Source organism: Microcaecilia unicolor, chromosome 6 (genome assembly GCF_901765095.1).
Source record: "Microcaecilia unicolor chromosome 6, aMicUni1.1, whole genome shotgun sequence".
NCBI classification, from domain to species: domain Eukaryota; kingdom Metazoa; phylum Chordata; class Amphibia; order Gymnophiona; family Siphonopidae; genus Microcaecilia; species Microcaecilia unicolor.
This window is the reverse complement of record NC_044036.1, coordinates 317,818,028-317,841,832: the sequence shown is the minus strand read 5'-3', so window position 1 is coordinate 317,841,832 and position 23,805 is coordinate 317,818,028. Positions and strand designations below refer to the sequence as shown.

At 42.8% G+C, this 23,805-nt stretch overlaps 1 protein-coding gene across 6 annotated transcripts in view; it reads right to left on the bottom strand.

Moving 5' to 3' along the window:
* Positions 1–23,805, bottom strand: part of GGA3 (golgi associated, gamma adaptin ear containing, ARF binding protein 3) — an 80,431-nt gene that overhangs the window by 33,139 nt on the left and 23,487 nt on the right. For 5 of the 6 annotated variants that reach the window (XR_003942650.1, XM_030208296.1, XM_030208301.1 and 2 more), the window contains 7 exons: positions 23,583–23,706; positions 21,729–21,832; positions 21,339–21,419; positions 8,617–8,754; positions 5,281–5,362; positions 4,904–5,017; positions 3,366–3,614 (listed from right to left, as the gene is read on the bottom strand). Coding sequence is in view for 5 of the 6 variants with exons in the window: in XM_030208296.1 (XP_030064156.1) it covers positions 3,366–3,614; positions 4,904–5,017; positions 5,281–5,362; positions 8,617–8,754; positions 21,339–21,419; positions 21,729–21,832; positions 23,583–23,706 (892 nt within the window). In the remaining variant the exon portion in view is untranslated. The remainder of the gene's footprint in view (positions 1–3,365; positions 3,615–4,903; positions 5,018–5,280; positions 5,363–8,616; positions 8,755–21,338; positions 21,420–21,728; positions 21,833–23,582; positions 23,707–23,805) is intronic. The other variant, XM_030208297.1, reaches the window with a different exon arrangement.

Below are 23,805 nucleotides of genomic sequence, written 5' to 3'. Positions count from 1 at the left end.
AGTCCTGTACTAAAGCAATGATGAACAATCCCTCCTAGCTCCTACACAAGGAATGTCTCAGAGTACCAGGCAAGAAGAAAGACAGAAATTATTTCAGAACAGAACAACAAAAATACCCCAGAGAACGGGTATCTGGACTGGTCTAGTTGGACTCAAGAAAAGAAAATTAATGGGTAAGGCTGCGAAGATACTTTCTGTAGAACACAAGACAGGCTCCACCACTCATGCGCCTTCCTGCCCGCGGCAAGAACGCAGTCTCCTCAGTTTAAAACTATAGCAAAAAATAAAGTAAAAATAGCAATAGGAGACAACTCCAAGGGGAGGTGGGAGGGATTGTGTGAAAATAAAGCCTGCTGTCCTCGGAGAATACCTGCTAATGGTATGTATCTTCGCTTTCTCCGAGGACAAGCAGGCTTATATATGCTCACAAGTGGGGAATCCCTAGCATCCAGGCTCACCAAAAACAGCAAACACTGGTCAACTGGGCCTCGCAACGGCAAGGACTTAACACAGATTAACCTGAAACTATATACAATCTGAATGAGAGTGCAGTCTGGAACAGAATAAAATGGGCCTAGGAGGGTGGAGTTGGATTCTACAACACTGTCTGCCCAAACCGACTGTCACGTCGGGTATCCTGCTCAAGGCAGTAGTGTGATGTGAATATGTGGACTGAAGGCCACATCGCTGCCTTGCAAATTTTTTCAATGGAGACTGATCTCAAGTGGGCTACCGATGTGGCCACGGCTCTGACATTATGAGCTGTGACATGACCCTCCAAGGCCAGCCCACCCTGGGCATAAGTGAAAAAAATGCTGTCAGCCAAACAGAAATGGTGCACTTCCCAATGGAGACCCACATCCTGTTTGAGGGGAAGGTTCAGAGGGAATCCCATAGAACTCATTAAAGGAAAAAGTACCTGGGATCCTCCTCTGAACCCCATTAGCACTCCTCTTCGGTGTCAGACAGTACCTCCTGATGGAAGTGTCAAAACTGAATCTGGCTCAGTGCTGAGAAACCATGTCCTCGAGAACAGCGTTGAGAAATCAACTCCTGGACTCTGGCGAAGCTTCCTCCACTGACATCGAGGGAGTGCCAGCTTGGGTGGCAGTTGACACAGGGGCCGCATACAGCGCCGATGTCAACTGCACTGCAGGCTGAGGGCCAAGCAGGGCCGCAACAGGAAGCAGGGTAGGCACAAGCACCCCCGATGCTGATGCACACCATTGCATAAGGCCATCCAACAGCTCAGGGAGCAAGGCCTGGATGCACTCATTGAGGGCCGACACAGGGAAAAGCTAGGGTGCCGGGTGAGGCGCAGGTTGCAGAATTGTTTAGGTCAACGCGGGAGCTGGATCTTGGCTGCTAGGAGATAGATGTTTCAGTACCTCCTGTATGGAGGGGGAGTGGTCCTCCCGGCACTGACGCTTCTCAGGTGCTGAATCCTTTGTGGCTTTTTGGAAACCTGGCTGGTGGTATCTTCGCAGCTGCAGAGCCTTGCAGGACCCCTCCGCATAGAGAGCGCACATCGACTAGGCCCGTACCATGTTGCTGGTGCAAGGCCCAGAGTGGTAATTTTTAAACTTTAGCATAAGCAGGAAATCCTGAGAGTTCTGCAGTCCAGTAAATCGCTTACTTATGAGGGAATTGTATCCTCTGTTTTCAGGACTACTCCGCAAGGATGACAGCACAATTTAGTCCTCTTTGTAAAATCTTATTTGAAAAGAAGATTTGTTTCACGATGCTCTACCCAGCAAACATGAAGGCACTTCACATTTTCTGGAGTCCGTGCCCATGGCAAAAGAATTTCTAGCCTGTACTGCAAATGACTCAGGACAATGCTTGAATTTTGGAAGGCTCTACATTGGCTGTTAACACTGTCTGCTCCAAATGTTCCTTGTAGACATCTGACACTTTTTCTAATCTTTGAGACCGAGAGATGCCACAGTCATTAGATTTTGCCCTGGGGCAGCTGTTTGGTCCTGGTACTTTTTTTCTATCACTGTAACTAAATGGTTGGCTGCTTCCATTAGAGATATAACTCAAAACTATTTTATGGACAGAACTGTCTTTGGGACTTGCTAAGCTGGAATCCATCAGTCTCTTTTGTTTGGGGTTGTTTTCACCCTTTTTAAAATTTTTTATTTATGGATAATTTCACTTACATATCAAGCAATTACACAAGATTAGAAAAACAGAATAAATCACATCAGGCAATAGAAAAAAAGTAAAATTATGTCTTACCTGATAATTTTATTTCTTTTAATCATACCAGACCAGTCCAGACTAATGGATTATGTCCATCCACCAGCGGAAGAAGACAGAGGAAATAAACAGTTCCAAGTAACTCGCCTTTAAAGGCACTGTGTAGCCTGGGTTAGAAGCAGCACTGTTTTCACTGCAGCGGTGAAGAGCAGGGAGAAGAAGCCACAGAAGAGAAGGGGCCTCTGGAATACCATGCTGGGAGAGGTAAGGTGCCGGTCAATGGGGGAGGTGCGACGTTAACACGTTAAAACTTTTAATGTTATTCATTTAATGCTTTGTGTTATTAACGCATTAAATGTACAGCCCTAATATTATATATATATATATATATATATATATATATATATATATATATATATATATAAAATTGCAGCAGCAGGAGGGGGGCGGGGGGAAATGAAAGACGCCAGGCAGCAGGGAGGAGGGAAGGGAAAGAGAAACCCGACCATAGGAGGTGGAAGAAGGAGAAAAAAAAATGCAAGAGCGCGGGGGGGGGGGGGGGGGGGGGGTGGGAAGAGAGGAGGAATTGTTGCCTCCCAACCCCTGGGCCCCTCTCAAAAAAAACAACTGAGTGCTGGATATGCTCTATATGTATAAATATATATACACACACACACACACTCTCAAATAGTCCCACCACTCCTAAGAGGGCTGGAAGAAAATGAGGAGAAGAGGAGAGGGAGGGGGAAGGACCCAGACTCATCCAGTAATCCCCTGCAACAAATGCTTCGGTGACCTTTCTTCTACTTTGCTCAAGTGGGTGAACAGTCCACCAACTGGGCTTAAAAGCAAACCTCATCAGCTCAGACTACATGGGACATCCACCATCATGGGCTGATTTGCTGTGGCTGCACTAAACCTCTAATAGGTCTGACTCCATATGCTGGCTGACAAGACATAGCCCATCTGTTCTAGACTGGTCTGGTAAGGACAAAAAGAAAGTGAGGATTTTTGAAATGAGGACATATTGCAACTAGACAGAGACTACCCAATTCATTTCACCTTCAAATTAAGTCAGGGTGGTACCCAAAGAACTAGAGACAGAAGATTAGACTTAACACGTCACACTGTGATGCAGCGTAGCTCAGAATTAACCTTACCTAAACACAGCAGCTCCTCATCCAGCAGGGACAGCGAGTTGGTAATGCTAAGGGTGTTTTCCACTTGACCTGAGGGCAGACTCACAGAATGACCAGATAAAGCAGGTGGTGGTGGTGGGAGGATTGGGATCACTAATGGCAATGGTGGTTGTAATGTAGGTTCCACTGGCAATGGTAGAGGTAGAGGAGAGGAAACATCAAACTGCACGAGATCAATGAGGGTGCTGACACCACTGGACTGCTGGCTATCTGCAGTATCAAGAAGACAAACATCACTACAAAATTTCAAAATCTTTTACAAATGAAAAAAGAAATTGGGGGGGGGGGGGGGGGTAGCTTGGGGCTCAGAAAATCATACAAGTGACTTCTCAGCATTTGGGAAGACCATATTGTGTGGGGATAGTTTTGTACAACTAGTCCCTTCTCAGATAGAGTAATATGCTACATCAATACCATCAGTATATGTGAGAACTGTGACCAGTGGACAAAGGATTGCAATCTATCAAGGTCTGTGCTGAATCCTAGATCCAAACTGGGGAGGGAATGGGTTGCTTCTAGTGGGGAATTTCTCATCATGTAATTCTAACTTAACAGGATATGCACGCCATCGCCACTGTATATTTGGAAAAGCACAATAAATAGCTCTCTTGGGGGAGGGGAGAACCCTTTTGTATTGGCACATTCAGTACAATGACATGTTAATACAATCAGGTGAGACATTGAAGAGGTGAAAGGAGAAGACCCTCCGGCTCAGTGCGTGGTGGTGGTGGCGGTGGCTAAGAAAGCAAATAGATTGTTAGGTATTATTAGGAAAGGAATGAAAAACAAAAAATGAGGATGTTATAATGCCTTTGTATCACCCCATGGTCCGACTGCACCTCAAATACTGTGTGCAATTCTGGTGGAATTAGAAAAGGTACAGAGAAGGGCGACGAAAATGATAAAGGGGATGGGATGACTTCCCTATGAAGAAAGGCTAAAGCGGCTAGGGCTCTTCAGCTTGGAAAAAAGACAGCTGAGGGGAGATATGATTGAGGTTTATAACATAATGAGTGGAGTGGAACAAATAGCTGTGAATTGCTTGTTTACTCTTTCCAAAAATACTAGGACTAAGGGGCACGCAATGAAGCTACAAAGTAGTAAATTTAAAACAAATCGGAGAAAATATTTATTCACTCAGTGTGTAATTAAACTCTGGACTATGTTGCCAGAGAATATAGTAAAAGTAGTTAGCTTATCAGGGTTTAAAAAAGGTTTTGATAGCTTCCTAAAAGAAAAGGCCATAATCCATTATTAAAATGGACTTGGGAAAAAATCTACTGCTTATTTCTAGGATAAGCAGAATAAAATGTATTGTACTGTTTTGGGATCTTGCCAGGTAATTGTAACCTGGATTAGCCATTGTTGGAAACAGGATGCTGGGCTTGATGGACCTTCGGTCTGTCCTAGTATGGCAATACCTATGTACTTATGAGAAAGCAGACTAAATAAAAGCAGTAAAATAAGAAGGAATGGGAAAAAGCTAAGAAAAAGTTTACCTTCTGTGGCTGATGTAGAAAAATTTGTCTCTCCATTAATGACTTGACCTTCTATGATTTTTTTGTAAGAGTTGATGACACGAGACAAATTATCGCTAGCTTGTAGAATATCTCCTAAACACACAGAAAGGCTGCATTACATATTTCCTCATTAACATTCTACAAAGCAACTAGTGAGTTTATCAACATTTGTGACCTACAGTCTTAAGTAAACCACTTTGGTTATAACCACAGAAAGGCAGTACCATCAAGAATCTGATAAACAAAACATACAACTCAGCTCAATGCAGTTTTCACCTGAACCTTCTGCTAGCCCCTTCACTGTGCCTACATCATTCTCAAACATTACCGTACACTTAGAAAAGATTCTTTTTTACCTAAGCTGTTGTCATTGTCTTCCGTCTCGCTGGCCAATTTAAATAACGTCCGTCTCTTGGTTTCACACCTTTCAAACAGCTCCTGAATCACAACAATTGGCAAATATGAATGTAACCTACTAACGCACATCCAGCTGGAGACTCTTTACCATAGTCAAACTCTCACACTGTATAATTGTAGTAGCAAAAATGTATATAACAGGCAACTTTTGGAGAATCTCAAACTGAATGGTCACCTCAAATGTTTTGCAGTTAGCTCCTAGTGATCACAGGATCAACACACACCTCCACTGATTTCAACAACATTGCACAGGTAATAATAAGTTTGCAGTGGTTCCCCCTTGTCTGCAATATTGTTCGTAAAAAGTTACCTTTTACCTCTCTTTTTTTAATTTTCTTTTTGTTTCATTATGAGGGAACCTAGACAGTCCATAGATTATTAAAGGCAATACAAGATATATATCCAGTGAGGTTTTATGGTAGAATTTAATAATATTTAATTTCTTGCTATGGATCCTATTCGTTAAACATTCTGGCACTGAGGAAGAATGCATTAAAGTGCGTTAAAAAAAACTTTTTGTTATTTTACTTTGTATTAAAGAAGTACATAGATAGATGCTGAATTAATTATATAATTTCCACTGTGCAAGTTATAATACTCATTTTTTCACCTTTGACACAGCATGAGGTGCTCTGAACCAGTAGCCATTGTTCAGTGTTTTTTTTCATTTGATATAATCCTCAAATGTTTTCAGGTAACTGTTTTTGATGTGAACGATTTTTAGAGAGTAGACAGTAAACAAGTTATCACTGGAGGTATAGCAAAACAGGCTTTTGTACGACCCCTCAAAGAAGAGTCCACTGAACAGTGCTTATTGTGAATACAGTTGTTCTAGATGTTCATTTACAAGGTGAAGTCTGACCCCATTTCATCAGAGAAAACACTGACCATTTTGAGGTGCCATTCAGAATTTCTCAGCTGTAGACTTATCACAGGCAAAAATTTGATGGTTTACAGAAGGAGTACTCAAAGTCCAGACCATGGTCCACAATCTGAACCATGAACCTGATTCCTGGACCGCAGCCGAGCCTTAATGTGAAAAGCATATTACAAAAACAGAGTTTTACTCACAAAACGAAACCCAAAGATGGCCATGCCCATGTGCGACTCAAAAATCATAGCTAGTAGGGAAGGTTGGAATTCTGCAACATTCCCAAGGCAAGGAGGCTAGAGTTGGGCTCTGATGATGTCCCTGGGCTTGGCCCTTTCTCCTTCCTGCCACACAGGAGTGAGGGAGTGGCTGATCTGGAAGCAGCCGCTGCAAGGCACAGGGGCATGGGGAATTGCTTCTGCCAGCAGTGCAGTGCTTGAGCTTGGGGCAGCGAGAGGAGAGAGAGGTGAAACAGCAGCGGTATCAGGCTCCTGCAAGAGCCCAGAGTGATGTGAGAAAAAAGTCATGAGCAAAAGGTGAGAGGGAGTGGGAAGGTAAGGAAGAAGAATGGAGCGGAGAGAGCAGGGGTTGGTTAAGGCGGCAGTGGTGGAGCCCCCTCCTCCCGTAGGCACAGTCCCTCGCGCACAGCACCCTCCCCTCCCAGCCGGGAAACAGCTTTGGTTATCTTTACATTTCCACCGAGCCCCATATAATTATCTTACTAGGACAAAGTACTACTTCTTATGTTAGAAGGCTTCATGTGCTTCCATAATAAACCCAGTGCAGCAGGACTCATTCTTATTAACTTTAAGAATATGATAGACTAAGTTTAATATTTCCACAAAAATAATAAAATCTGTAAAAGCAGCCTACTGATGTAGTTTGGTATTTAGGACATACTTGCTTAACCATAAACCATAGTGTCTGTGCAAGCCGACCGGCCTGCTTAGTTTTAGACTTGCAGTAAAATGTGTAGGTAGGTCAGTTAATATTGTGGACCGTGAACAACTCGGCAGTTAAAATGGACTGCTTGACAAAAAGTTTGAATACCCCTGGTTTATAGTGTATTAAGCAGAGCATTTTCTTCTGTTTGCTTCCCACACATTCATGGCATCTTCAAAGGTGAAAGCATGCACTAAGCCACTGTTACGTAGACTAACGGGCCTTACATAACAGGCTGATACCTTTGCCTGCTTATCCAGGCAAAGGTATCAGCCTGCTTATCCGACATTGCTGCCTGGATGTCCAACCGTCACCTGAAACTGAACATGTCCAAGACCGAGCTCATTGTCTTTCCACCAAAACCCACTTCTTCTCTTCCTCCACTTTCTATCTCAGTTGATAACACCCTCATCCTCCCCGTCTCATCTGCCCGCATCCTCGGAGTCATCTTTGACTCCTCCCTCTCCTTCTCTGCGCATATCCAGCAGATAGCCAAGACCTGTCGCTTCTTCCTCTTTAACATCAGCAAAATTCGCCCTTTCCTCTCTGAACACACCACCCGAACTCTCGTCCATGCTCTCATTACCTCTCGCCTTGACTACTGCAACTTACTCCTCACCGGCCTCCCACTTAGCCACCTATCCCCCCTTCAATCTGTTCAGAACTCTGCCGCATGTCTTATATTCCGCCAGAACCGGTATATCACCCCTCTCCTCAGGTCACTTCACTGGCTTCCAATCAGATACCGCATTCAATTCAAGCTTCTCCTTCTTACCTACAAATGCACTCAGTCTGCTGCCCCTCACTACCTTTCTACCCTCATCTCCCCTTACGTTCCCGCCCGAAACCTCCGTTCACAGGACAAATCCCTCCTCTCTGTACCCTTCTCCACCACCGCCAACTCCAGGCTCCGCTCATTCTGCCTCGTCTCACCCTATGCTTGGAACAACCTTCCTGAGCCCATACGCCAAGCCCCCTCCCTGCCCATCTTCAAGTCTCTGCTTAAAACCCACCTCTTCATTGCTGCGTTCGGCACCTAACTCTTACCGTTCAGTAAATCCAGACTGCCCCAATTTGACCGTTCACTTGTCTACTAGATTGTAAGCTCTTTGAGCAGGGACTGTCCTTCTATGTAAATTGTACAGCGCTGCGTAACCCTAGTAGCGCTTTAGAAATGTTAAGTAGTAGTAGTAGTAGTAAGTAACCTGTTCTTATGTGAATTAAAATTAGTTATTTAGTCTGCACTAAGTAGAAGAGCAGATGTCTGTGGGAGGCAAAACGACTGAAAGTGAATCCAACTCCTTCTTTGTAGCCCCTACAAAACTTCACAGTTGATAACAAGTTTTGAACTTATATTCTGTGTTTTCACCTTTCTCAGTAAAATAATACACCCCTGTAATAAACCACACTGATCTGCATAGACTGCAGTGCTCTCATCTACAACAGGAATGGAATGATCTACCTTCATTAGTTCTTTATCAGCCTCCGATGAGTCATCCTTGCTGTAGTGAGCCAGCATTTCATGTAGCAGCTTCACATTGTTATTCACTTCTTCCAGAGTATGTAACCGTTTTGTTACCTTTTGCATTCGAACTTCATCCTTAAAGGTTTCAAATAAAAACAGGAAATAAAAAAAAATGCCTTCATAACCTAGTGAGTGAGCACCCACAAATACAAAAAAAAAATTGTTTTAAATTCATACTGACTAAAAGCAGAGCTGTTAAAACTCATTAAACTTCATGAAACTAAATATTGTCTTTCATAAGGCAAACATTGTTTCAGGGTAAAGAAAGTTCCAGAGGAAGGGATCCTAATACGAGATTAAAAGAATGATTACAGAAGTATTTGATCACAGAACAAATTCTGCAGTACTGTCTGACCAAACCAGCTATCATTTCGGGTATCCTGCTCAAGGCAGTAGTGGGATGTGAATGTGTGGACTGAAGATCACATTGCAGCCTTGCAAATCTCTTTCAATAGAGGCTGATCTCAAGTGGGCTGCAGGTCTTTTTCTGCCGTCATCTACTATGTTACTGATGCAGCCGTGGCTCTGACGTTATGACCCTTTACACGACTCTCTAGAGTCAGCCCAGCCTTAGCATAAGTAAAAGAAATGCAGTCTGCCAGCCAATTTGAAAAAAGGTTTACCAATGGCCCCCATCCTGTTGGAAGCAAAAGAAACAAACAGATGAGTGGACTGTGTAAAGGACCCAGTCTGCTCCAGGTAAAAGGCCAAGGATCACTTGCAGTCCAGGGATGAGCATGCGGTTTGGGCAAGAATGTTGGCAGGATGATTGGTTAAGATGGAAATCCAACACCACCTTAGGAAGGGTGGGTATGGAGAACTACTCTGTTGTGATGAAATTTCGTGTAAGGTGAATCTGCTACTAGGGCCTAAAGCTCACTGACTCCGCGAGCTTTCATTAGCTAGGTAAGGACAACATGGAGGTCCCATGATACCAGCGGATGTTTGACCGGGGGCTTCGTTAAAAGTAAACCTTGCAGGAGTCAAACAAATAGAGGCTGTCCAGAGATGGGCTTACCCTCTACACGATGATGAGCAGTAATTGCACTGAGGTGAACCCTTACAGAGTTGGTCTTAAGACCAGACTCAAAGAAGTGTAGAAGGAATTCAAGCAGGTTCTGTGTAGAGCAAGAAAAAGGATCTAGGGCCTTGCTCTCATATCAAATGGCAAACCTCCTCCATTTGAAAGTATAACCTGCAAGAAAAATAGTATAAGTAAACCACTTTGACTGTATTTATAGAAAGGCGGTATATCAAGTGTGACAAACAAACCCTTAGTAGAATCTTTCCTGGAAGCCAGCAAAACCTTGGAGACACCCTCCTGGAGATTCAAAGAAGCAAATTCTATGTCTTCAACATCCAGGCCTTGAGAGCCAAAGACTGGAGGTTGAGATGCAAAAGAGATCCCTCGTTCTGCGTTATGAGGGTCAGAAAACAATCCAATCTCCATGGTTCTTCGGAGGATAATTCCAGAAGTGGGAACCATATCTGCCTGGGCCAAAACAAGGCAATCAGGATCATGGTTTCCTGGTCCTGCTTGAGTTTCAGCAAAGTCTTCTCCACTAGAAGGATGAGAGGATATGCATACAGAAGACCTGTCCCCCAATGAAGGAGGAAGGCATCTGACACTAGTCGGTAGTGCAATCTCATCTGGGAGCAGTACTGGGGGACCCTGTGATTAATCAGTGGAAAACAGATCCACCGAGGGAGTATCCCACTCTTGGCAAATCTCACAGGCAAAGCCCATGCCAAGAGTCCACTCGTGAGGTTGTATTGCCCTGCTCAGTCTGTCGGTCACGCTGATGCACTTTCCTGCCAGGTACGTGGCTCTGAAGACTATCTTACGCTCAATAGCCCAGTTCCACATCCTTAAGGCCTCCTAACATAGAGGGTAGGATCCCGTACCCCCCTGCTTGTTGACCATTTAAATGAGTACAACTTGCTGAGTAGCCCATTTCTGAAAGCCTTTACAGCAATCCAAATTGCCCGGAGCTCCAGAAGGTTGATCTGCAGCTGCCTCTCTTGGGATGACCAAGGACCTTGAGTGTGAAGCCCATCTAAATGAGCTCACCACCTTAGACTGGATGCATCCGTTGTCAATACCTTCTGGGGTCGAAGAATTTTGAATGGTAATCCCAAGGTCAAACTGGACCGAACTGTAGAGGAGGGCTCAAATCAGTTCTAGGGTAATTCAGATGACATCCACCAGGTTCCCCTTGGCCTGAGACCACTGGGAAGCTAGGGTCCACTGGGCAGATCGCATATGGAGACGTGTCATGAGTGTGACATGCGGCCTACCAACCTCAGCATCTCCCTTGACCTGCTGGCTGCTGTGAACCTACTTGGCAATGGAAGCAAGAGTGTCTGCCCGTGCTGGATGGAGAAAGGCTCACGTTTGAACCATGTCTAGCAGGGCTCCTATCAATTCCAATTACTGAACTGTTGGTAGATGGGACTTAGGGTAGTTGATAACGAACCCTAGTAGCTCCAGCACCCAAATAGTTCTCCTCATGAACTCCTAAGCACCCTCTTTCGATGTGCTCTTCACTAACCAATCATTCAGGTAGGGAAACACATAGACTCCCAGTCTGCATAGCAATGCTGCAACTATCAGCAGACACTTTGTAAATACCCTGGGAAGTGACGTGAGGCAGAACACAGTACTGAAAGTGATGTGTCCTCACCCAAATCGAAGATACTTATTGTGACTTGGAAGTACCAGGATAAGAGTATAGACATTCAAGTCCAGAGAGCATAGCCAATCTTGTTCCTGAATCACAAGGATAAGTGTGCCTAGGGAAACCAGCCTGAACTTTTGTTTGACCAGATATTTATTCAGAGCCCTCAGAATTTGGATAGGATGCACCAGCGCCACCACCAAACCCCCGCCCCCTCCTCCGTTTTCTTTGGCACAAGGAAGTACCTGGAATAGAATCTCTTCCCTTCTTCCCTTGGTGGAACGGGTTCGACCACATGGGCCTTGAGAAGGCAAGAGAGTTCCTCTACAAGTACTGCCTTGTGTGGAGAGCTGAGGCAATTTGGAGGTTTCTTCCACCAATGTAGCGCACAACCGAGAGTGACTATTTGAAGAACCCACCAATCGGAGGTTACAAGGGGCCACTTGCCTTGGTAAAAACTCAGCTTCCCCATGACTGGAAGGTTTTCAGAATGGTCACTTTGACGGCAGCTATGGTTTCCTGAAGCCAGTCAAAAACCCACCCCCTGTTTTGACTGGGGAGCCAGCTGGTTGTTCTGTGCACACTGTTGATGAGAAAGAGCACGCTGCGGATGAACAGACCGAGTGGGGCGAGGAGTGTACCTACATCTCAGAGGAGTAGGGACTCACTTTGACTTGCCAGAAAACCTTCTAGATGAAGAGAATGCAGAAGATGTCCACCGGGAGAGGGTGTCGATGATATTAGTATGTTTTTTGATCAGCTCAGCGACCTCTTCCACCTGTTCCCCAAAAAAGGTCATTTCCATGGCAAGTAGCAGCGTAAACCTCTACTGAACCGTGGGGTCTAAGTCAGAGACATGCAGCCATGAGAGTCCGTGCATCACTATACGAGAAGATCCTGGATACTATATCAAAAGTGTCAAAAGCACCCCTGGCGAGAAATTTATGACAGGCCTTCTGCTTCTTGGCCAACTTGCATAGTGACTCAGCCAGCTCCAAAGGGAGAGTATCCGCCAAGTCTAACATATGGGAGATGAGAATCGAGGTCTGATATATCTTACATCCAAACTAATCCAGTGTCCAGGCTTCTCTGGAGCTGAGACAAAGTACCTGGAGCTCCTGGCCAGCTTGAGTGCAGATTCAACCACCAAGGAGTGATGAGGCAATTGTGGACTCTCAAACTCAGGTGTATTTTGAACCCAATACATTGTGTCAATTTTTTGGGACATAACTGGGACAGAGGGGACTCCCAATTCTTCATCTGAATATCCTGAAGGATTCTGTGAATAGGGACAGTCACAGCCTCTCTAGGAGGTAAATCGTAATCCAGAACCTCAAACATCTCAGCCCTGGGCTCATCCTCCGTCTCTAACTTAATAGGGAGGGCAGCCACCATCTCCTTTACAAAGGTGGGAAAACAGAGACTCTCAGGTGGAGATTTATACCGAAGGGAAGAGTTTGATGGAGTTCCATAGAACTCCTCCTCCAAGAAGTACTTAGGATCATCATCAGACTCCCATGACCGGTCCCAAACCAGAGTCAGCAAAATACTTCACAAGGGAAGGCCGAGTCCATGCCTGCCTCAGACGAGAGGAACCACATGGACGCCTGGAATGGCGCTGAGACGCAGGTTCATTCCTTGACTTTGGCAAAACTTCCTCCACAGAGATTGAGGGGGTACCTACACGGGCAGGTGCCGATGCCTCATGCAACACAGGCGTTGGTGACTGTAAGGCAGGGAGTAGCAGAGTCAAGACTGGCACAAGCACCCCTGGTGCCAATAAACTCTGCACCTGTAGAAGTCCTGCCAGTGTTCTTGGAGCATGGCCTGGATCTGTTTATCAAAGGCCAACATCAGTAAAAGCTGGGGTGTCAGACACAGCTTGCAGAGTTGCCGGTGTCATGTCAGAAACTAGGTCCCAGCTACCTGGAGACTGGTGAGAAGGCACCTCTGCAATGGAGGGAGAGAACTTCTCTCAATGCCAATGCTTCTCGAGTAATTGATGCCCTGGAGAATGCACCATGCGTTGAGTGGGATCGATGATTGTGCTACTTAGACTTTGCCCAATGCCGAGAATTGACATCGAATCCCCATGCCTCCTCAGTGTCAGGTCTGATGCTGACCAGTCCCGGGAACCCTGTGGCTGGCACTGAGGCAGGTAGAGACTCACTAGATGCATGTCCTAGTGTCTGAGATGGGTCTAGTAACCATCGGGACCGATGCTTCCAGTGCAGACGCTGAGACTGATACAGATACAGACATCGACGATTCAGACCAGGCTCTAAAAATCTTCTCTTTTTGAGCCTCTATGGATTTATGGGTTCTTTTCTGCATACACAAAGAACACAGTTTAGAGAATCGTGTTCTGGCCCCAAACGCTGGATACACCAGGAATGGGTGTCCGCCCCAGAGATGGTCCTATTGCACTGGGCTCAACACTTAAAGCCACTAGGAAATTTAGATGACATGGAAGGAAAAATGCCTGAAACTAAATCAAACAACTCAATAGTGAGGGGGAAAAAAAGGGGGCAAGCTCACCTGAAAAAAATCTCGATGTTACTCAGCCAGTGCTTAGGGCTAAGTAGGCCTTCAGAGCTGAAAAAGAAAGAAAACCTAAAACTGGGAAAAAAATTTAAGAAAGGTATACTTGGTAGAAAAAGAAAATTATGAGGAACGAAGCCAAAAATCCCCAAGAGGGAAGGCACCAGATGAGAAATAAAAAAACAACGCGCTGAAGAAAACCTCAGGCAAACATGATCTTTCGTCACATGAAGAAAGACTGTTGGTCCAGCGCTCACGACTTAGGTAGAAAGGCACCTGCGCATGCGCAGTGGAAAAACTGCCTCAAACTCTTAAAGTAAAACTACACTATGCAGTGTTTTCCACACCAGGCTCTGTGGATGCCGTCACCCACAAGCAAGATTACTATGGCCTGCTTGTCCTCGGAGAATACATAAAAACATGAAATCAGTTAAATCACTGTTAAAATTAAACTATTAAGGTGCATATGCCTATTTAAACAAAAACATCTTCACTCTCTCTCTAATTATGGACAAATCATTTTCATTCCTAATCATTCAAAAAATGAACTCATAACAAAGAAAATGTGATTACACGACTCCACTGTTGACATCACCCTAATAGAGGGAACACATAATAAGAGGGGAAGAAACAAATGAAGGACCTGAAGTTGGAGGGGAGGAAGAAAGATGTTGGACCACAGGGGCGGGGAAGAGAGAGGAAGATATATTGGACCTCAGAGGCAGGGGGAGAAGAGAAAAGAGATATTGGACCATAGGGACGGGGAGGGAGGGATGCTAGCCAACAAATGGGGCGTGGAGGGAGGAGAGAAACTGTGAGTGGGGAAACCATAAGGGAGAGGTCATGGGGGATTGTCAAGGATATAAGTGAAAGGAGGATAATATGTTCAGAGGGTAAAAATGCAGTAATGGGGAATAGAGGAAAGATAGAATGGGTTAGGAGGCATGGGAAGAAAAGAGACAGGAACTAGGAGAGCTAGGTGAGAAGAGATGGAAAGTTGGTAGGTAGTTGAAAAGTAAAAAGAACTAGATGGAGGACTGTGGGGTGAGAAAGCAGTTGAAATCTCAGTTGATAAGGAGGCAGAAAAAGAAAAAAGAGAAAGATCAATACAAGAACATAAGAACCGCCATACTGGGTTAGACCAATGGTCCATCTAGCCCAGTATCCTGCTTCCAACAGTGGCCAATCCAGGTCACAAGTACCTGGCAGAACCCAAATTAGTAGCAACATTCCATGCTACCAATCCCGGGGCAAGCAGTGGAAGATTACATCAGAGACAGAAGTAATAAGGGAATGGAATGAGACAGGAGGAGAGAAGAGAAATGAGAAATGGACAGCAGCCCCTGGAAAGAGAACAGAAGACAGACAGGAAAGCAGAAAAGAAAAATTAGGATCAACATGATGTGAAAAATGTCCAGACAGGAAAGGTAGAAAAAAAGTGTTTTATTTTGAATTCACTAACTATATTAGTTTAGGAAATGTACATCGTGGATGTCTTTGTACTATGTTCAGTATAAGAGGAAATGCATTTCTGTTTTTATTTCTTCTATGTTGTGGTACATGCCTAGTTTGATTTCTTGGGGTTCCCAGTTCAATTTTTGTCTGTATATCTCTATTTCTAATTTGTGATCCTGCTCTGTATTTGATGAGGGTCTGTCTGTTTTGCGTGTGACTAAGGTATGGTATTTTGTGGGCATGTAGCTGCTGTGTAGAGATCTATATCTGTCCCACTTGTTCTGTTTTAACAGTAGGAGGATGTGTATTGGTGTTTTTGGGCCCAGTGTAATAGTTGTAGTGCTGCCTACTCATAGGTAAGATTCTTACTATCTGAATCATAGGAATTAGTGCTACTGTTGTAAGACATTTGTATACTTATGTTAGGATTCTTTTCAGGTTTTGTATTTTTTCACAATGTGCTTAGTGGTGGAGAATTTTATTTTGCTATGGCTCAGATGACATAAGAATCAGAATATTTTTTGAATGGTGCCTTCCATGTTTTTTTTAATGCATGTTATCTTTGAAGCGTTTTGTTGCCCTTTTGCCAACTTGTGTTTTCAATAAAAATATTCAACTACAAAGATAACACAATGATTAAAAATGTAATTATTGAACTTTAAACACAATCTTAATACTTGTTTGTTAAATGATAACATATATATATATACTTAAAAAATTGATGGGTGTGCCGCCTTGTCAGTATGTCGCAAGATGAAAAAGGTTGAAAATCACTGCTGCAAAGGATAATGGATTTGATATACCGTCTTTCTGTGGTACAGCCAAAGTGATTTACAGTAACAAGTGTTCTATGTAGAGAGCAGAATCATACAGTCACACAAGTAAGTGCCGTCATTGCAATAGAGTTGAATTGATGCCCTCTCCTAAAACTCAAGAAATCTCTGGAAATATTTTGTGAGCCTCTGCAAGTTTTCTCACACTCCAGTGGTGTTCCATCTCCTCAGTCAGTTCTTAGCTAGTGTCAACCTACGGTGAAAGGGTGTGATAGTAGATAGCTATAGGATCCTGCTGTCTACAGAGAATGCCCATTATATGTATGTAACTACAATTTCTCCACAGACAAGCAGGATCACTACAGTCACACAAGTGAAGACTCCTAAGCTAAAGATTGCAGTAATCCTAACTGAACCATACATGCAACTTGTTTTGAGTATTAGGTGGAAGAGGTAGGCTGAAGCATCAGGAGCACACCTTATTGAACACTTCCAGACCAAAAGCACTGTCCGCTTTAACATTTGGGTCTAAGCAATAACGTCTTGTGAAGATATGCATCAATGACCAGGTTGATGCTTTGCAAATGTCTTCCATGGATATATATATTTTTTTGTTACATTTGTACCCCATGCTTTCCCACTCATGGCAGGCTCAATGCGGCTTACATGGGGCAATGGAGGGTTAGGTGACTTGCCCAGAGTCACAAGGAGCTGCCTGTGCCTGAAGTGGGAATCAAACTCAGGACCTCAGTTCCCCAGGACCAAAGTCTACCACCCTAACCACTAGGCCACTCCTCCACTCCACTTTGGTGTTGACATCACCAAAGCTTCAGTTGGTGAGCCATCATGGTTGAGAATGACATTTTCTTGCTGGTAATGTAAGAAATAGTTTGAAATCCAAACTTCTCTTTTTGACTAGCTGGCTTAGCCTGTTTGGGTCAAACCCCAAGAAAATGTGTGACGATCATTTCCTTTGTTGTTCTCTGAAAGTATATTGTGATAGTTGTTTTACAGTCTAAACTGTGGAGCTTTTGTTGATCTGCACTGGTGTAAGGTGGTAAATTTGAAAAAACCTTTGTTAGGAATTTTGGATGTGTTTGTAGCACAATACAGCCTGTAACTCTTACAAATTGTTTTTTTAATGTATATATTTATTAGCTCACAAAATAGGCAACACAGCATAATTGCCCTTCCAGTTTGTAACTTTAACTATTATTCACTCCATCATTTATTTTTTTATTTTAGTTACATTTGTACCCCGCACTTTCCCACTCATGGCAGGCTCAATGCGGCTTACATGGGACAATGGAGGGTTAAGTGACTTGCCCAGAGTCACAAGGAGCTGCCTGTGCCTGAAGTGGGAATCGAACTCAGTTCCTCAGGACCAAAGGCCACCACCCTAACCACTAGGCCACTCCTCCACTCCATGATACACCAAATGCATTTACAGACAGGTTTACAACTCCTCTCTCCATAGAGATACTTTATAATATAAATATTAGCTATAGCCATTTAAGGCAAAACTTCACAATAGCAGTCTCCCCAGTTCACGGGCCATTCAATCCCACGTGTCTGTTGCAACCATCTCTAATATCCTTCCCACACTTTCTCCATTTCTTTCACTTCCCTCTTCCCTTACATACTAGGTTTACATTTAGTTTAAACTATAGAACTTATTTAGTCTTGCATAAAACCTTCTTGTGTCTGACAGCTTTCCTTGTTGAGGGAAAATAGGAAATAATCTCTACAAGAGTCCAAAGAACACCAAAGGAGTGGAGGATGACACCTGACTTTCACGCAGGGAGTTACAGACTGAAAATCTTTGCGGAACCAAAGTAAGAACCAACATGGGTCTGTGTTTAGGCAGATGAACCGCCTGCTTTCAGGGGTCATGAACAAACACTCTGGAGCCACTGCACTGTGTGTGGTGCCTAATACAATGCATAAACGTTGCTACAGAAACAGCAGGATCTCTGCCAGAAAGGGCAGTATGTTTAACCATAACTGGGATCAAGACACCACCATAGTCGGACACAAAGTTTTCCTTGTTGCCAGTTTGTTGATATTTCACCTTTCACTGCCACTATATATTATTTGATTAACTCCCAATGCTGTTTATCAGCATCTAAGGTTTTAACTTCTATATATAGCAAAAAAAAAAAAAAAATATATATATATATATATAACAAAATAAGGTTCTCTTGGTATCTCAATTTCTATAATCTCATTCATAGTGTTAATACAGCCATCCCATTATCTTTCTACTTCTGGGCAGTTCCACCTCATGTTTATATATGTGTCAATTTGCCCAAATGCCAACATCTATTCTCTTTTTTTTTTTTTTTTAATATAAATCCAATATATCTTTTCCAGGGTTAGATCCCATTGATATAACATACTACTACAATTTTCCAGTAGGTTACCTGCAATCGATATTTTGAAATATTCTCTTCTACTCACCCTCACATCTCAATATGTCATTGGTGCTGTACAGTACCACATAAAATTTAGAAATCACCCCTCAGATCCTTCCCAGGGCTTCCATTATTGCCTTATATTGCTAGAATGGGCTGGTTCCATCAAGCTTTGCGAGCACTGTACACAACACCCAGAGTGGCAATCATGGTAAATGGCAGAAGAACAAAAACATTTGTGATAGAGCACAGCACCCAAGGTTGTTCACCCTTGCTCTTTGCACTTTATTTAAAACCGCTTCTAAGTACAATACAGAAAGATCCCAACATTGCAGGGCTCTCATATGGTGATGGGACTTTAAAAATTCTTGCGTATGTGGATAACATGTTTGCTACTTTAGCACACCCCCACTCCTCATTGCCCAGATTATTAGAAGCAGTAGAAGAATTTGGTTATTTTTGGGGTTGTCCCTCAATTTGCAAAAATCTATGTCATTCCACTGCAAAAAACAATTTGACAGAAATGGAGGGGTAATTTCTGTTAACCTGGGCCGCAGATGCAATCCCCTATTTAGGTTTGTAGATTCCACAGGACTTCTCGCCTCTATATACTTAATATACAGCCCTTGTTGTTGTTTACATCTCGTAAGATCCTTCTTTGGCAACACTTCCTTATACCTTTATTAGGACGTATAGCAATATACAATATGATGATTATCCCAAAGTGGCTTTATCTGCTTCAGATGTTGCCGCTTCACTTGACCTTCCAACATAACCGTGAGCTAGACAGACTGCTGATAAACTTTCTGTGGTGAGGCAAACAAGCCAGGGTACCCTTGTCAGTGTTGTGGTTGCCCACCAGCAAAGGAGGTTTAGGTCTTTTAGATGTATGTCTTTTCTCCATTACTTGTGGCACGAGACACATTCCTGACTGGTATCGGGGTACCTCTTATTTTTCGGCTACAAAGGTGGAAACAGCTTTGGGTGCCCCATGGCATTTCAGCAGCTGGTTGCACTCATCGCCTCCACTGGTGGTCTTCACAGAGGCTCGCTCATTATTTTTTGCACTTCTGCTTGTGGTTTGGCATCAAGTTTGCAAAATGTTAGCTTTGCCCTCAACAGTTACACCGATGTTATCTATTTGTGCGAATGTGGCATTTCCACCAGGTGTGCTACACAATACCTTCCAATCATGGAGAAGAAGTGGTTTAATTTATTTATTTCAGGTTACTAACGAGGAAGGTGAGCTAAGGTCTTTTGAAGAGTTGATGACAACATATAACCTGCCTAATCTAACATGGTTTTCTTATGGGCAATTAAGTCATTATGTTCACATTCCTTTAAGTGTGCTTTTCTTGTCCTCTCATGAGAAATTAGTGGAGATTTATTGGTTGGACGCTCAAAATCTGGTGCCACTTAAGTGTTACCCTAAGGAACTACAAGAACGTGTCCCGGTATTAGACTATGAACATTACATAAATCAATAGAACACAAATATTCAATTAACGGGTGAACAATTTAAAAGTTGTGTTTTGCAAAGTGGTCGTTTTTTACAAGATGTTACTTATAGAGAACTTCAGTATAAATTCCTGTTAAAGATGTACATATCTTCACACAGAGCTTTTTTAGCTACACTTAGACCAGATGACACATGTTCCAAATGTAAACAGAGACCTCTTACCATGGGCCATATGTTTTGGGCGTGCCCAGCTGTGCTGGTTTTCTAGCAGCAAGTGGCAAATCAGGTTTCTCTCCTTTGGCGCTGGAGGTGGCGACCAACAAAGTATATGCTTTCTGACCAATTTAATTATGCTAGACCAGCACCCAGGCGTTATACAGGCATTCTGAAACGTGCAACATTATTGGGAAAAAAAACGTATTCTGAAGCAATGGACGGCAGCAGATCCACCCTCTACAAGGCAATGGAGATTATGATGATACATCAGGCCTCCTTGGAACGCTGTGAAGTGCAGGATCTGGACTCTTTAGCAGGTAGACGCTTTACTCAAATGTGGGAGCCATTTTGGACTAGGTTAACCCCATTAGCCAGAAGCCGATTACTAAATGCTTGATTGTTGCTTAAAGTTAATTCACACGACTCTTTAATCAAATTAGTAGCGGGAAATTGGATGGGGGAAGTTTGTTTATTGAAAATTTGGTTCAGCTATTATATGTATTGCTTCTCTGATATGCTGTGATTGCTCTGTGTTAGAACCAATAAAGAAGAGTTTAAAAATACATATTTTTAAATACTGACTGAAGAAATAATCAGAGACTGCAACTATGGTTAGAACAAAACTGAGGAGACAGAATACTGAAGGAGCACGGGAACACTCGTGCAGGCTCACAAAGCTTTTCCAGAGATTTCCGAGCTCTAGGAGAGGGTATTCAATTCAGCTCTACCCCAGAGACATCACCCACTTAAGTAGGTGTAAAGATCCTGCTTGTCCATGGAGAAAATAAAATCTGCACACGGGAAACTAGACAGACCAGATATCCTCTTAGTAGGTAATTCTATAATTATGCAGGCAATTCACCTAACGGGTGGCCACCAAGGATAAAACCAATGAATAGATAAGTGTTGACTAACTTGATAAAGTAAAAATAAATGAAGCAAGGTCTCAGTGGAAATAAAGGAGAAAATTAAAAAATCATGGTAAGATAAAGGGAAAGCTTTTGGATACAATGAATGAAATCAACTAATGAAAACAATAGAATTGGACTGATGGGACATCATGACAGAGACAAAAGTGAATGAGGGATGAATAGGTGGACAACAATAACAAATCTGTTTTTACCTCTTTTACCATAGATTTAATTAATTTATTGGCCTCCTGCAGGTCATCTGGGTTTTTGCTTTTTAACAGTTTGGCTAAAAGCTGCAACAGAAAAGAGAACAGAAAATATTGGCAGGCTGGATTGCAAGAAGATGGAGTGAATTTCAAATCTCACAGCTAGATAGAGTAAAAATCCCTTCCTCTAAAGGAAAAAGTTGCCTCTTTCAGTAAAGATCAGCTGGCAGGTCTCTCACCCCTACACGAAGGCCACACACTTATGCAAGGATTCTCCTGTTCCTGGAGTGCGGCAGGATTCACAAAACTAATTAACACCAAAAATTATCTTTTTTAATTTTTACTTTTAACTATTATACTCAATTAAGCCCATATACCCATAGCACTTATATTTACCTTGGATTTCTCCTCATCATCAAACACAGGGTTCTTTGGACGAGGAGGCGGAGAGGGAATGAGAGTCCTATCCACAGGAATAAGAGGGTCAGACAATACTATCCCTAGAATAGGAATAAAGAAGAACAATGCTGGTTTGGAACAGCAAACCAAGGTAACACTGTTGTATCTGTAAACATTAATCCTTTTATCAGTGATGCAAAGGTTAACATCAAGTAACAAAGATTTCCTTATCCCAAAGGGAAGTAAGGGAGTCAGAACATGCTCTATTCCTTCCAACTTAAGCCCACATTTTTACTTCTAAAACTAAATGTGACCATCTCTAGAAAAATGAAGTTTTAATGAATTCTGTTACAATAAACAATTTTAATACAACAGACCAAACCCCATCCTTTTATGTGAAAAACAAAATTACAGAAATTCAAACAGACTGCTTATTGTATATTCCTTCCTATACTAGGCCTGTAAGATGGCCCTGCTAGCCCTCAGATTTCCTAGTTTTATTTATTTTGCATTTGTATCCCACATTTTCCCACCTCTTTGCAGGCTCAATGTGGCTTACATCATGAATGGTGGAAATACATTGTAAAATAGGTATTTAATGTTACAGAAGAATCTTGGGTAACGTGACAATGAAAAGAAGAAGAAAAAAACCTGATAGTAATATAGCAAGCAGGTGTCGTTCACATTTGTTGATCTTTGTGGTACGCCTTATCAAAGAGATGAGTCTTCAGTAGTTTGCGGAAGTTGGTTAAATCGTGAATCATCCTTAAATTGCGCGGTAGTGCATTCCTGTACTGTGTGCTCAGGTAGGTAAAGTTTGACACATGCGTTAGTTTGTATTTCAGACCTTTGCAATTAGGGAAGTGTAAATTAAGGAATGTGCGGGATGATCTTTTGGCATTCTTGGATGGTAAGTCGATCAGGTCTGGCTGGTGCATCTCCGTAAATGATTTTGTGAACTAGGGAGCATATTTTGAACGTGATGCGTTCTTTAAGTGGGAGCCAGTGTAGTTTTTCTCGTAGTTTTGCTGTCACCAGCATAATTTTACTTTCTCCCTGCAGCTGCATATAAGCAGAGTGCAACCTCAGAAGGAACTGAGGCTATACGGCCCATATATGGCAGATATACATGGATATACCCTTGATCGTGATGAGAGACTGAGGACTCTGCAAAGTCTAAGATATTCCATCGGAAATATGTGCTCAGAGAGCAGAACACCAGGTGTTTCATACTAGTTTGCTACATGGTTTTGGCACACTGGGAGCACGCTTTACTGATAAGGGATTAGCCAATGGCCACAAAGTGTGCATGTGAACACAAGCAGGAGAGGATGATAGAATAGAGGAAATTGCCATTTTTGTATATTACTATATTGTGTAATGGAAGGAAACAGGAAATTCCATATATGATCATGTTAGTTTAGGAGAAATCACATGATTTAGGAGAAACAAAAAACTTATAACAGTATATATACGAAAACAGAGAAAGTTTTGCTGAGTAGTTTTTGTTATTCAGTCTTTGCGTCTGGCTTTTCTGGGTGACAACCTGCTCCAGAGAGAACAATTATTTTGTATTGGCTTAGTGCGATACCAATAAAGATTTTTACTGGTTGCTCCTATACCTAAGTCTGATTGTCTCTCTTATTCCAGCCTCTAGGGCTGAAGTGTTTTCCCCTCCCCAGGAGCAAGGGACGGGACTACACATTATGGATCCATAACATTAACAAAAATCAGTCACGCTCAATATTTTGGACCCACTACTTTAGTCACCTTTTTCCAGAGACGGTTACAAATATGTGACAAACAGACTGTGGGCAGAAAAGTGTGTATTCTCAGACAACCTGCTCTCACCTTGTCTTTTCAGCATATGGTAAGCATCTTTGATTTTAGACTCCTCGGGAAGGGCCACAGTCCAGCTGTATAGAAGTTCAACCACTTTAGCTTTTACTTTTTCTGAAACTCTGTCTCCTAGATACTACAAAACAAGAAATGGAGATTAAAGTAGGCCAGAATATTTACAACTGCCTCCCAGGTCAACACATCACAGAAACATGAGGTCCCACACATCTCAAAT